At 41.1% G+C, this 14,090-nt stretch overlaps 1 protein-coding gene across 9 annotated transcripts in view; it reads right to left on the bottom strand.

Annotated features, from left to right (window-relative positions):
• Positions 1–14,090, bottom strand: part of MAP7 (microtubule associated protein 7) — a 182,323-nt gene that overhangs the window by 47,740 nt on the left and 120,493 nt on the right. For 5 of the 9 annotated variants that reach the window (XM_019550194.1, XM_019550192.1, XM_019550191.1 and 2 more), the window contains exons 4-7: positions 11,091–11,254; positions 8,900–9,014; positions 7,970–8,056; positions 5,522–5,632 (exon numbers count right to left, since the gene is read on the bottom strand). In XM_019550194.1, coding sequence (XP_019405739.1) covers positions 5,522–5,632; positions 7,970–8,056; positions 8,900–9,014; positions 11,091–11,254 — 477 coding nt within the window. The remainder of the gene's footprint in view (positions 1–5,521; positions 5,633–7,969; positions 8,057–8,899; positions 9,015–11,090; positions 11,255–14,090) is intronic. The other 4 variants (XM_019550195.1, XM_019550196.1, XM_019550199.1 and 1 more) reach the window with 2 other exon arrangements.

Genomic DNA, 14,090 nt, shown 5'->3' with positions numbered 1-14,090 from the left:
AGGCATCGATTACTTTAAGCAAACTTGCCTCAGTACAGAGGTGGATAAAAAAAGAGAGACAAAGAGCTGTGACCTGACATCACCAAGATCTACTTCTTCCTCCTGGAACTATTTGCCACACCTTCGTTTGAACATGAAGATCTTGGATCAGCCTCCTAAATCATCTATGGACTCACTGATGACTTGGATCAGCCTCCTAAATCATCTATGGACTCACTGATGACTCTCCTAGTTTTTGGGAGACTGTCACTCTCACATCAAGCGGCTGTTAATAACATGAGTCCATCCCAGAACCTGATATATCTCCTTCAGCGCACCAAATGCCTTCATGGCAACTATGTGGGTAAAAACAGATGAAAAACTACAGACCAGAATGAATGAGTACTGAAAAAAAGATAAAGGAAAGATACCTGAATATATGGGTAAGAGAACAGTTTTCACAGAAAAAAAAAAAAAAAAAAATCACTCACTGTTTGACCTTACATTTCTGGTGCTCAAAGGAGGTCTACCCAACATCCTTAGGAAGTGAGCTTGGGAACAAAAGTTCATTGGCTTATTGGATACTAAATACCAGAGACTTAACAGTGACTTTATGGTCCATTATAGACAATGACTTTATGGTCCATTATAATCTCCCTGATACTGGCTAACCTCTGCATGTGACAGGTGATAAAACCCTCCTGAACAATCCTGCTCCTCCCTTATCAAATTTTAACTGCAACTCTCTTGCCCATGGGTTACCTGATAATTTCTCAAATACCCTGTTTTTGCTTACATATGGAGCTTTTCACAAGATTTTGTTCCATCTGCTACTAGGCTGTGACTTGTTTCTCTCCCAGAGGCCCGAGGAAGGCTACTGTGATACCTGAAAGCTTGCCTGTGTCTATCCCCACTATTCAGTTGGCCCAATAAAAGATATCACCCACAGGATTTCTTGCCACTCACATATTTCCTGGACTGTCATGGCAATAGTATCACCACAACACTATTAATACCTGATATTTATGCTGGCTGTTGATGGGAAAACAGTGTTAGCCAGCATCTTTTCAACAGCACATAGAGATATCAGGTTGTGCATTATTTCCTTACACTTAGCTCAGGAAACCATGCAGTAGTTCTTTATAAATGCTGATTTAAAAATAACTTCTATAGAAAGTGCTTTGGATGTTCAAATACTGTACAAACCTTCATCAATTAGAAGCCTGTACATTCCTGTAAAAAGACATTTTGAAGAGTTATTTTTACATATATTTAACAAGCTGTTAGCTGTAATACAGCTTGGTTCAAAGGGAATTTTGCATAATAGATACTAGCACAAATCTGTACCTGCATCCTTCCTATCCATGTTACTAGAATCATAGAATCATAAAAAATGAGGGTTGGAAGGGACCTCAGGAGGTCGTCTAGTCCAAACCCCTGCTCAATGCAGGACCATTTCCACCTAGATCATTCCAGCCAAAGCTTTGTCAAGCCAGGCCTTAAAAACCTCCAAGGATGGAGATTCCACCACTCCTCTAGGTAACCTTTTCCAGTACTTTACCACCCTCCTACTGAGAAAGTTTTTCCTAATATCCAACCTAAACCTCCTTTGCTGCAACTTGAGACCACTGTGCCTTGTTCTGTCATCTGCCCCCTCTGACAACAGTCAAGCTCCATCTTCTTTGGAACCCCCTTCAGGCAGTTGAAGGCAGGGCTGTGTGAAACAGCACCATTTCATTTTGACTTCCATTTTGCCATGTCCAAGGGACAGTGTTTCATTTCACTGTTTCAAAACACTGGTCCATTTCGTTTTGTCAAAACTGTTTCATTGTTTCAATGCTGTTTTCATTATAGGCTATAGTCCTGCCTATAGTGACTATAGTCATTTCCTGCCTGATTCAGATGGACACTGATGGAATGGTAGCCCCTTCTGAGGGCATGAAGCCTGCCAAGTTTCAAGGAGATAAGTGCAGGGGTTTTTGTAAAACTGCACCTCAAACTGTTCAAAGAAAAACTTGTATCACTTGCCAGCAGTGGCAGCCTGCTGTCATCCTGCACACAGACCCAGGGGCCCGCTCCCCCCAGGAGGAGTCTGCAAGAGTCCCGCAACCCTCCTGGGGGTGCGGATCCCCAGACCTGCGCGCAAGATGACAGCAGGCTGCCACTGCCGGCTGGGGCCAGCACCAGCACCGGTTTCTTCCTGGCACTTGGCGCGGGCTGCACCGGGCAGACGTGGGTGCTGGCACTGGCCCCAGCTGGCAGCAGCAGTTTGCTGAAACCTCATGCACAGATCAGGGCCTGTGGTCCCTGGGAAGAACTGGGGAAATGATCAGAGAGCTGGGGGAAGCAATCAAAGAGCTGGGGAATTGAACTGGGAGCTAGATGTCAATATCAGAGAGCAGCCCTTCCCTCCCCCTTCTCCCCTCCCTCTCCTTAGCTACTGTTTAGCTGCAAGCAAGCCTGGCTTCAAAACTAGAAATTTTTCAAAACTTTTTAGGCGCACTCGTTTCATTTCAAAGCTGTTTCGAAGCCTCTCGTTTAGATTTCACTGTTTCGAGCTTGAAACGTGTCAAAATAGCTTTCAGTCTCTCCTCAGAAGTCATATGCCCCAGCCTCCAAACTATTTTTAATGCTCTCTATGGGACTCTCTCCAACTTGTCCACATACTTTCTTAGGTGGGGGGCCCAAAACTGGACACAGTACTCCAGATGTGGCTTCACCAGTGCAGAACAGAACTGAATAATTCCTTCCATCAACCTGCTGGCAGTGTTCCTAGTAATGCAGCCCTGTATGCTGTTAGCCTTTTTGGCAACAAGGGCACATTACTGACTCGTACCCATCTTATATCCACTGTAACCGCCAAGTCCTTTTCTGCATTCCATCCTAAGTTCAGGTTTGCTCTTGCCCTTGTTGAACCTCATAAGATTTATTTTGGCCCAATAAATCAATTCGTGTAGGTCACTGAATCCTAGCCCTACCTTCTAGTATATCTACTATACCCCACAGCTTGGTGTCATCCACAGACTTGCTGAGGGCACAATCCTTCCCATCTTCCAGATCATTAAGGAAGATATTGAATAAAACTGCCCACAACCGACCCCCTGGGACAATCCACTTGATACTGGCTGCCAGCTAGACATTGAGCCATTGATTACTACCCATTGAGTCTCATAATCCAGCCAGTTTTCTATCCACCTTATAGTCCATTCATCGAACCCATACTTTAAAATACAGCCAGCTCTCCTGGACTCCTTTCTCTCTTAGACTGGCCTCACAGGGGATGCTGCCCATCAGTTCCCTGAGGGAGTCAAAGTCTGCTTTTCTGAAGTGCAGGGTCCATACCCTGCTGCTTTCCTTTCTTCAGGATCCTGAGCTCAATTACCTTATGGTGACTGCTGCTCAGAGGCATCTACTTCTACATCCCCTCTCCCAATTCTTCCCTGTTTGTGAGCAGTAGGTCAAAAAGAGCACGGCCCCTAGTTGGTCTCTCTAACATCTGCACCAGGAAGTTGTCTCCAACACTCTCCAAAAACTTCCTGGATTGCCTGTGCATTGCTGCATTGCCCTCCCAGATGAACTATGTATAAAATATCCATTTTACAAATCTGTTACAGTCTTTGGAATCTTTTTAAAACAGTCCAACTGACTGAAACTAACCTATTCTGTTTCTCACCAACATATATAAGTGATTAGCAAAGTCAGCAACTGTGTGATACAGTCCTCATAGAAATATTTGGCATATTCCTCAACCACCACTGCTTTCCCAGGATTTTTGCAACAACACTTCTGAAAATAAAGCCATATCTTTATTAATTGTAAATACAAAACATCAAGGGTAATAAAATGAGTATCTTAAATTCTGAAGCAAAGGCAAAACCCTTTTGTTCTTGAATTAAATAATTTTCTAGAACTATGGTATACGTCTCTGGAACTAGCACATTCTCAGCAACTATTTTAAACCATAAGAAACAATTTTATATAATATCTAATATTATATGTAATATTATTACCTATATTCATAAGTATATATAATATAAATCAGACTCATACAGAAACATATATCCTTTGTTTGGAATGAAAAGATGAGATCTTTTCTGCTTTTAGCTGCTAGATTAGGAATTTCTCACATGTGGATGGAATTAAAATACCCCTACACTGAAAATGTAGGATACTAAAATAAGGGACGTGCTGATGATGGAGTAATTGCCCCATCAGGTTAGATTATTAGAAAAGAGACAAAAGAAGGACAGATATTTAGAAATATTAATTCCATTCCTGTCCTGAACCGATGGTAAAAAATTGCCAGCAAAGAGACCAGAGTCTGTAGCCAAATGCTTTACATATTAAAATATTACTGAATATTACTTATCTTTTTACATAGATAATCATTAAATTGCAGGTATAGGGAAAAGATAATAAGAATTGTTGCATATTATTTCCTTTGTAAATACGTAATAGCTTCAGCCTCATGCAATTTCTACATAGGACTCCTGTGTTGCAGTTTGTTTTTATAGCTGCCTGAATAAAAAGTTAAAAAAGGAAAAAAAAAACTATACAGAAACAAACACACATTGGCAGGCCATTTTCTTTAAGAGATAAATAATGAGGATTTCCAACAAGTTTCAAAGTACAACTCAAAGTACAACCCAAAATGGCACTCCTAAAGATACATCATGGAGCCATCTTGTACAGCAAATCAAATCTGGGAGGCAAGGCAGAATATTCATTTTATCCTCTGCTGAGGATGAAGAAGTGGTTACTGCAGCATACTTAATCAAAAAGCTAGGTGCCATTTCTGATCAGAGGAGGCTATCAAACATACTATTATTTTACAAATCTCCTTTTAAGCTCATCATTACTTTTCATAAATCCTTGAAACAAAAGCAGCAACTCAAATACTGTAAGTTACTCTCTTAATTAACAGGTCTGATTGTCAGTCCTTTGTGCAGACCTGCAAATATCAACGCATTTGTGAAATGGAGCTGTCTTTTACAACTAAATGAACACAGAAAAAAAAAATCAATACACAGACATCATACAAGCCACATCTTCAATTACGAATAAATCAGCCATGGATATATACTAACTGCTGAAGAACTTTGTGCAATGTTTTCAGAAATTCCAGAGTTAGAACCAAAATACAAATGAAAAAAGAAACATGATAACATGGCCCAATGGAAATAAATGTGCACAAATAAAATGGTTACATGCGCTATGAAGAGATGTATTGTTTCTATAATTGTATCTCATTTACTAAAAACCTGACAGAAGCACTGCTTTTATCACTTGCTAAATAAGATTTTTCAGGCAAGCTCTTTTTTTAAATATGAGAAACATTTTTCCTTGCAAGGAACACGTTCAACTATTTACTCCTTTTTACATTTGAAGTCTTTTCATTCCTGTTTAAATAATACACAGAAAATGACTTCAGATACTTATTTTATCTGCAGAGATTGTTAAAAACACACATTCATACCAAACTTTTTTTTTTTTTTTTTTTTATCTGTCTCTCTCTCTTTTCTTTCTTTTTTTTTAAATGTACCTCTGTCTGGAGAATTTAGTAATGTTGCAGATGAGGAGGAGAGCCGCTTGTTAATGACTGGATCAACATGTTTCGAAAGGTTCATTGTTGAAACAGACCGCCTGTCTGGATCTAAAACAAATGGAGATAATGCTAATTGACAGCCCACATGCAATAATGCAACTTCCTAGTTCACTAATGGGAGAAGGAAACAAGAACAAGAGAATTTCTGATCTACCACTAGAAATTAAAAAAAAAGAATGAAATGATTTCTCAGCAAACAATTTATTGGTGACTTAAAAGATTTGGCACAAAGCTTTTAAAAAAAAACTAAATTGCACATAAACATCCAGGCTATGAGTTAAGGTTTCAGTGTGGAAGATCTGGGCTGCTAATGCACAAGATGAGGTGTCAATGTTCATCTCAATGCATTTACAGAAAGGTTGCCCTCTTGATTCAGGCAAAAATGGAAAATTAAGAAGGATATGCCTTCCTAGACATATCGATACCATTTATAAGAGAAGATATTTAGTAGTGTACGGTTGTGAACCAGGGGGTCGATACCATGAAGAAACAGGCTAATATCATGAAGATACAGAACTGGAAGATAAAATACAAGGGAAGGAAAGTGAGGAGAAAGAGCAAATAATGGTGTGCACAGGAAAAAAAATCAAAGGTAAGACTAAAAGCTTAAGGGTTCTGTGTGGGCATCATATTCCATATGACAGAGTCATTTGTCTTCATATAATGCAGGTGGAAAATCTAGTCAGTCCAATACTGCATGTAATGCAACAGACAAAGGAAGTAAATGCTCTGTGGAAGGCTAAAGAATATTTACAAGGCACAGGCTTTGTACATGGTATTAAAAGGGCTTTATTTTGCCTTTATGCTTGGTAGATTTTAGAATGCAGTGTCATACTACACCACTTGCACACTGAATTGATGCAAAGTCAGTATTTTCACTCTATTGAAATGGGATGGTTGCTTCACAAGTATGGATTATATATGCTTTCTGTTTCAAAAGAGGTTAAGGGCAGCAGAATAAAATGAGAAACTGGCCAGCCAAACAGGCAGACCCTGTGCATTCTCTTCTCTAAATTCGTTCGGGGGGAGGGGGAAACAAATACCTAAGTTAAAGCTCTTCCAAGGCAGATTTCTGTTTGGGAATCTGACAATGAAAAGATCAAAAGAGACTTAGAGTTTGTTCTTGGCTACTTTTATGACCCCAGCTCAGCAAAGTACTTTAAGCATGTGCTACAGTTCAACAAAACACTTAAGTTCATATATGGAAATCTAGTACAGCCTGAGCACATGCTTAAGTCATCTCTTAAATCAGGATTTGTCTGAACAATCTTAGCAAAGGTAAGGAGGTCATTTTTAAAAGAGATTATTTACCTTTCAGCTAGATTTTCATGATGCTTAGTACTTCAGCACTAAATATAGCTGTTCCTACCAACTGCATTTAAATACATTTGTTGCAGACAAAATTTATTTTGCATGAAAATCCCCACTAATCCTTAATGGAAGGATTCCTTAATGCGCTTCGTATTAGTGATAAAGTGTATGAGACAGCTGTAGAAGGATGAAAAGGAGAGGATTTTTTTTCAATTTGATTTTTTTTTATCCACTACCACAGAACATGCTTTTGACATTGTTTTATCTATTGTTAGTTCACATGGAGCGCAAGAACATCCAATCGTTGATAACACTGATAAAAGAGAGTTGGAAAGGAGATGGATGGAACTCTGCATTCCAGGATTTAAGCCACCCTAACTGCTGGTGATTAAGTATAAAGCACATCCACTTGAGGAAGTCTCTCCTACACATCTCTTGTCACCCAGTTCTTATAAACCATGTCCATGTACATTATTCCTCAATGCGTACTGTTTGGTTTGAATACTTCTGTTTAATACATAACTGGCCAAATATTATTCCTTGGTTAGAAAAGCGGTAAAATGTTTTCAATATTTTTTGAGCAAAATCCCAGCCAATGCAACTGATCAGATGCCTAGGAGATGGGCAGAATAAAAATAAATAGCAGTCATGTACAATAAAACAAAGTTAAGGCAAAGCCAAAATAGAGCCCAATGTCAGTATTCAAATTCTTCTTGAACTCCAAAGGAGCATTTTCATTTTTAGTTGCTCAGAATTGTTTGTAGAATTTGACTCAAAGCAACATGATACAATACACTGTACACGTTGCATACAGTATTTCTGTGAATTGTGCCAAATCCTTTAAGTTAGTCAGTAATAATCGTCTGTATTTAAAACCACCAAAACAAACAAAAAACAAAAGCAAAACCAAACAAAACTAAATCAAAAAACATTAGGGGCTAACAACAATTCTAGTCTAGGCAGCATGATGTTAAGCATGCATCATGTCTAAGTGATGGTGGTTTAGTTACTGGTCCTATTTCTTGAGGACTAGCTACAGGGGAAGGAATTCACAAACCACAGTGACTTATGTACCAGGTTTTCTAGCACCACCCAGAGATCTGAAATGGTGCTCCAGGCCAGCTAAATCGAGAAAGGTGAATGATGATTCAACAAAAAAACCTAGGGACAGAATGCAAGACAAGGATGTTTTTCAAAGGAAAGAAAACAAAGAAGCAAGTAAGTTACACAAAGGTAAGGTAAGTAACAAATAGAACCTCTTTATAACCTTTAACACTAAATTTAAAATGAAATATATGCAAAGTTATTATTTGTCCTGCAGCAGACAGTTGCACATGTTATTCTTCCTTGATGAAAGTATGAAATAGTCATTGAAATGTATGCATTAAAAACAAAACACATTTCTTAAGCAGCTTACGTGGATTTAGATATTCATTTCAGATATGAAAAGGAGGAAAAATTTCTGTTACACTTAGCATTTTTGTCAATCATTAATTTCTTAAGGAGAAAAGGGGAAAAATCCTCCAAAGTTTGTGGTCCTGAATATTTGATAAATATTACAAAGAATACAGTATTTATTAGAACATTTTCCCCTTCCTACTTATATGATCTCAAAAGTAAGACTTGATCATTGCCAGCAGAAATTCTTTATATAATTTTATGATACTCCCTTTGGTACTTGCATGCAGTGGCTTAGGTAGGCCTATACACACTCGTGTACTTATACAAGTAAAACAGCAGAAGTTAGAAGTTGTAGCTATACATAGAAGTGTAGGTTTAATTAATTCCTTGGTGAAAAGTAAACTTCAGTTTACTTTTCCTTTCTTTCTTCTCTGCCAAGTACAAAGTTAAGAAATTTGCTCATATTCAAAACAGTGCTAAGATGAAGCATAAAGAACATAAGCCAACTCACACTGCAGCATCCTCCTGTTTATCAGAACAAGGCATACCCCAATCAGCATAAAGACAGAAACCTTGGCTGAGACACTGGATCTCCCCCTTTACCTGTGTTATTAATGCCGCTGCTATGAAGAGCTCCACCCCAAGACCACCTGTTTTGCTTTTGTTTCGGCTTCTGGCTCCTCTCGATTGTGCGGCGTACGACAGCTTCATGTCGCTCCTTACATGCAACAGGATAACACAAACATACCTGTTTACAGCATGGCTGTTTAACTAACTTCCCCATTGCTATAAACACTAACTACCACCCGCATATAATAAACAAGATGCACATTTTCCACACAAATCAGCTGGATTAAGTTTAAAACAGGACTTTCTGGCCATTAAAAAGTAAGAGGTTGACTAGAGACCAGTCACAACATGTGTGTTAATAGAGTCACTGGAGCTTCTAGCAGAAGTAAGGGCCCTGTTGCACTAGCCGCATGAGATGCACACTGAGAGAGTTTCTGCCCTGCACTGTTTAGACAAGGCAAAGAACAAGAAGCAAGGAATGGCCCAGAAGGAACAGTTGACTTGACCAAGGTCACAAACCAAGTAGTTACTGGATCAACTATTAAATTTGTATATGATGCATGCACTTTTTTTTCTGATGAGCTTTTCCAAATTTTCCATTCGCTATGGAAAAACGTGGTAAAATGAGGATTTTTCTCATTTTAAAGGAGAAATGTGCTATGTGTATGTGCACATGCACACGGCTAACAGCCAGCCTAGGGAGCAGCTCCCCACAGGTAAATCTGGAAGGGGGAGGCTGGGGATTGAGGCCCTCATAGTTGGGGAAGGAGTTGGGCAGGGCTGGGGCTGGTCTCCAGCTGGGGTGATGCATGGGGCTTGCAGCTGTAGGGCCCCAGTGGGAGGGGGCCACTGGTGGCTCATCTTGGGGGCAGAAGGAGGGGGCTGGCTCCCCACTGATGCACACACTCCCGGGGCAGCATGGGGGGCATGTGCTCCACAGATCCGTGCGCAGGGTAGGCCCAAGGGTGGGCTGCCCACTGCAGGCTTGTGCTCCCTGTCCCTGGGGCCTCTGTGGCCCAGCATGCGGGACCCATTGTGGCAGGGCAGAATAGGATGGGGAGGCTTGTGCCATTGCTGGGAGCACCATGCAGTCATGGTGAAGTGCCCCTGCCAGCTCGGCAGCAACGGGGGTGGCAGCATGGAGCTGTGCCCCTCAGTACTGCTGGGCAGGCAGCGGCTGCGCCTTGTTATGGCGGCGTGGAGCTCTCAGCGGCAGGAAGAGCCACCCCCATCGCTCTGCTCTGGCCTGCTGCACTGGGTCTTACCCACTGGGCTGTAGAGGCCCCAGGGTGAGGGCAGCAGGGTAGGGAGCCCAAGCCTGCAGTGGGCACTCTGCACCTGACCCCCACCATGGGCTTTGCTCCAGCTGTGCTGCACATGGGGGAGGGGGAGCCATGGGCAGCAGCTGGGGCTTGGGCACTGCTGTGAGGGCAGGGGCTACAGACCCAGGTTCCTGGCCCCATAGCGCTGGCACCTGGGAGCCCAATCCAGCAGGGGTGGGGGCCTGTGGGTGGGGAGTGAGGCCCCAGTGGCATGGACAGGGCAAGAGCACGTCAGGGCTGCTCAGCACTACAAAACAGTGGCAGCAGCTGGACCCATGTCTTGGTGAGCAAAGGGGGCAGGGGAAGCTCTGATTTTCCATGATAAAGAACCCAAAATAAATCATAAAAATGCATAGGTATTTAGAATTTATTTTTTTATAGTGATTGAGACATTGGTAGGCTTCCATATGGATTTTTAATGGTAAATATATCAATAAAGCATTATGTTCAACTGGTATCTATATATACGGTGGCATTTCATTTTAATTGTGGATTTGGGGTTTTTTAATCAGAGAATTTGCAGGGTTTTTAGCAGGAATTTGTAATTTTAAACAAAGAAAACCAGGATTCTTTCCAATGAGCAACTTATTAGCTAGCTAGTACTTAACTACACTTATACCAAAGGGCGAGCAAGCTAGAGACAGTCAGAAAGGAACTAAGCAACTCATTTTTGGGTATTACAGCACAACTGAAGACAAGTCTACTATAAATAAAACATGTTCCCCAAGTCCAGGTAGATCAGTTTAGCAATGTTTAAAAAGCCTTTCTTTTACAATCTATCCTGAATTAATTTTGCCTTATATTCCAAGTCTGCTGCTGACTTTCAAATAAAATGCTACTTTGCTTATTGCCACTGCATCTAGTAGAAAGCAAGCTGAGAGGTTTAAGGGACTCTCTCTTACCTTGTCCTCTTCTATTCTCTGTCTTCGTTTCTCCTCTACTGCAGTTCGCCTTCTCTCTTCTTTCAGCCTCTGCTCTTCTAATTTCTTTCTGCGTTCCTCCAGATGTTTTTCATAATGTTGCCGTGCTCTCTCTTCTCTTTCTAACCAAATGGATTCTCTTGCAGCTATAAGATAAGCAGAAGTATACATCTGTTTGGAATTGCGATACATCCTGGACTGCCCACATAAGCTGAGCAACTTTTCTTCAAGTGCATGAACTATATTCACATAAATCATTTTATTGTAAAATCTGATTTAAGATTATGAAATTATCTCATAGTATTTTTAAATTCCTGAACCAATGTATGCATGTATGTATCCCAATTTTAGAGGGAATGTCTAAGGCTGTTTCACACCCACTGGGCAGTGGAGGACAAAAAATATACTCAGATCTGCTAAGTTGTAAATATGAAATTGTTAAAAAAAGGCAGCAGACTTCTATTTACCTAAAAGCCTCAGACAATTTACAGCACAGCAATATTAACACTTCAGAAGAAAACTAAGACCGACATGGTAGCCATGCAAAACATACATCATTTTAAGCATGAGAAAAGTTAATGAAACTTAAGTATTTTGACAAATGTGGACCCTTTTTTGAGTTCCAGTGAAAACTGAAACAAGGCTAATACAAAGTGGTTTAATTTTCTATTGTTCATGGTTCTTACAACTCTACCTTAAGACTCCTAACTAACAGGATATAAAAACAAACACATACCTGGTTCTGGGCAATATTTCATAGTAATTCTCAACATTCATCCAATGCAAAAAAATGTTAATCACTCTTTCTGACCACTTTTTACCTGCTCTCAGGATAAAAGGAAAGGTGAGTACCATTCTCCTTTGTAATAAAGAGGTTAGACGTTGTAGTTTTATGGGACCTGATCTCACTCCAGCTGACTGATGGGAGCTGGACTGGACCTCAGTGACTGACTCTGTATCAGCAGCTATCTCTACTGTTCTGTGAAGTGACAACTTATTCACCAGAGACTCAGGAACTAAGGTGAATGTGTTGTAACAAACTACATAGTTTCTGCTCCTGAAATGTCTTGAACAACTTGTTTTAGAAATGCTAACTGATACAAACATGCAATGGAGTTGAATATTATTCTCCACAACTTTTTGAATGTTCATACAGGTTCTGTCCAGAACATAGGCCCAAAACACGTTCTGCTTTAACTTGCTACCGTCTGGTAAGACTGGACCTGTTCCATAGCTGTCATGCAAGTTTCAGGCTTCAGGTTTTCATTTTTGTTTGCTTTTGAAATATCTATGACATTTTACACTAGAACCTTCAACACATTGATGAGCAGAGCTGTGTACATGAAGGGAAAAACAACACAAATGTCACTGAGAACTGTGTGGGAGGCTAATAAAGAGAAGGAGACCATTGACAACACTCCAAAAAAGAAGCACATGAATCAAGTGTCAGCAAGAGCTTTAGTTACCAAAAGGGTCAGAAGCCTCTCTTCCTAAATTCGAGACAACAATTTATAAATGTATATGGAGAGTGAGACTGCTGGCACAACAATGTCACAATGACATGGCACAACAATGTCACAATTAGAGTGCTGGCACAACAATGTCTCCCACTGGATAACTCCAACTGTCAATCACTTTGTATATTGCAAATACATACTAACAAGAAAAAACAAAATCTTTGCAAATGTTCAAAACAAGACCTGTGACTTATTTTCTTACAGTTCAATCCCATCTGAGTTTTCACTGTGCCCTCCACATAAGTCTTCCTGGGAAGAACCCTAAACAAATCATGGCCTCCTGGTATATAGTTTGTGTGCATGTTCTAAACTGCATGTGCACGTGTGCATATGCATATTTCCTTCCAAAATGTACAGCTACAATATGTTCCAAGTACACTTTGCACCTGTTGTCTCTACCTGATGGGAACACTTTCAAGTAATTTTGGCTTTTCAAACACTGCACAGAGAAAAATGGGTGGCGCCAATCATTTTGCTGCAGATGCAGAACAGCAAAGAATTCTGAATGGGAGTGACACTTGCTCGTGAGAGATGAGCAACTGGAACAACCTATCCGTGGGATCATGGAAAACAAAGGTTGGAAGAGACTGCAGGAGTTCATTTAGTCAACTGGCTCTCAACCTTTTTTGTACCGTGACCCATATGTAAACATCCATGGCCAGTCCTGAACCAGTATCCCTCACTCCCAACCTGCTGCCCCCTGCCCCATGTGTGGGGTGGGGGTGGGGTGTCAGTGGGGGCCCCAAGCATCCTTTTGCAGGCTGAAACTCTGTTAGCCTGCAAGAGAAAAGGTATAGAATCTAATTGTTGGAGGGTTGCCATACATTTGTCCAAGCTGACCTGTACCTGACAGTAAGATGGGAGGAAGGGGTGGAGGCAGAAACTGCAGAGGGAAAGTGGGGGGGGAAGGGGTGCAGGAGGCTATTGTGGGTCTGACTATGGCTCCAACTGAGGCTCAGGGCCAGAATCAGAGTCCAGCAGCCACCTACCCTTCCCCACTCTGTACATGAAGCTAAGATGAGGGCTCCCCCCCATGCTGAAGAGTCCCTTATCTCTGTTTGGGTACACCGTTCATGTTATGGAACAGTGTGGTACATCGCTTCAATTTCCCAGCCTGTGTGTCTGCTGGCTTCAGACACAGTGGACCTTAAAGGAAACTGTCACAAACAGGCTTTCAGAAAGCAATTAACCCTTGTCATTGCCCTGAACCATTGCTCTAGTGTAAGCCAATTCCCAAAAGCAAACCTTTAAATAGCATTTTCTAGCCATTAGAACTACAAAACAAATTGAAGGTGAGCAGAAGACTTCCAGATCTTCCAAGATCATCTGGATCATCCTTCATGCCTGGAGTCTGTTTACTGAAGAAAGACGATCCGTGAGGGGCCAGCAGGGGAGATTATGCTCCAACCAACACAGGTTCATTAGAGGCAGGTCCTGTCAGACCAACCTGGTGGCCTTCTATGAC

The sequence above is a fragment of the Crocodylus porosus genome, unplaced genomic scaffold, assembly GCF_001723895.1.
Source record: "Crocodylus porosus isolate Cpor-Errol unplaced genomic scaffold, CroPor_comp1, whole genome shotgun sequence".
In the NCBI taxonomy this organism is placed as follows: domain Eukaryota; kingdom Metazoa; phylum Chordata; order Crocodylia; family Crocodylidae; genus Crocodylus; species Crocodylus porosus.
The sequence above is the reverse complement of the archived record's forward strand: the minus strand, read 5'-3'. Positions and strand labels throughout refer to the sequence as shown.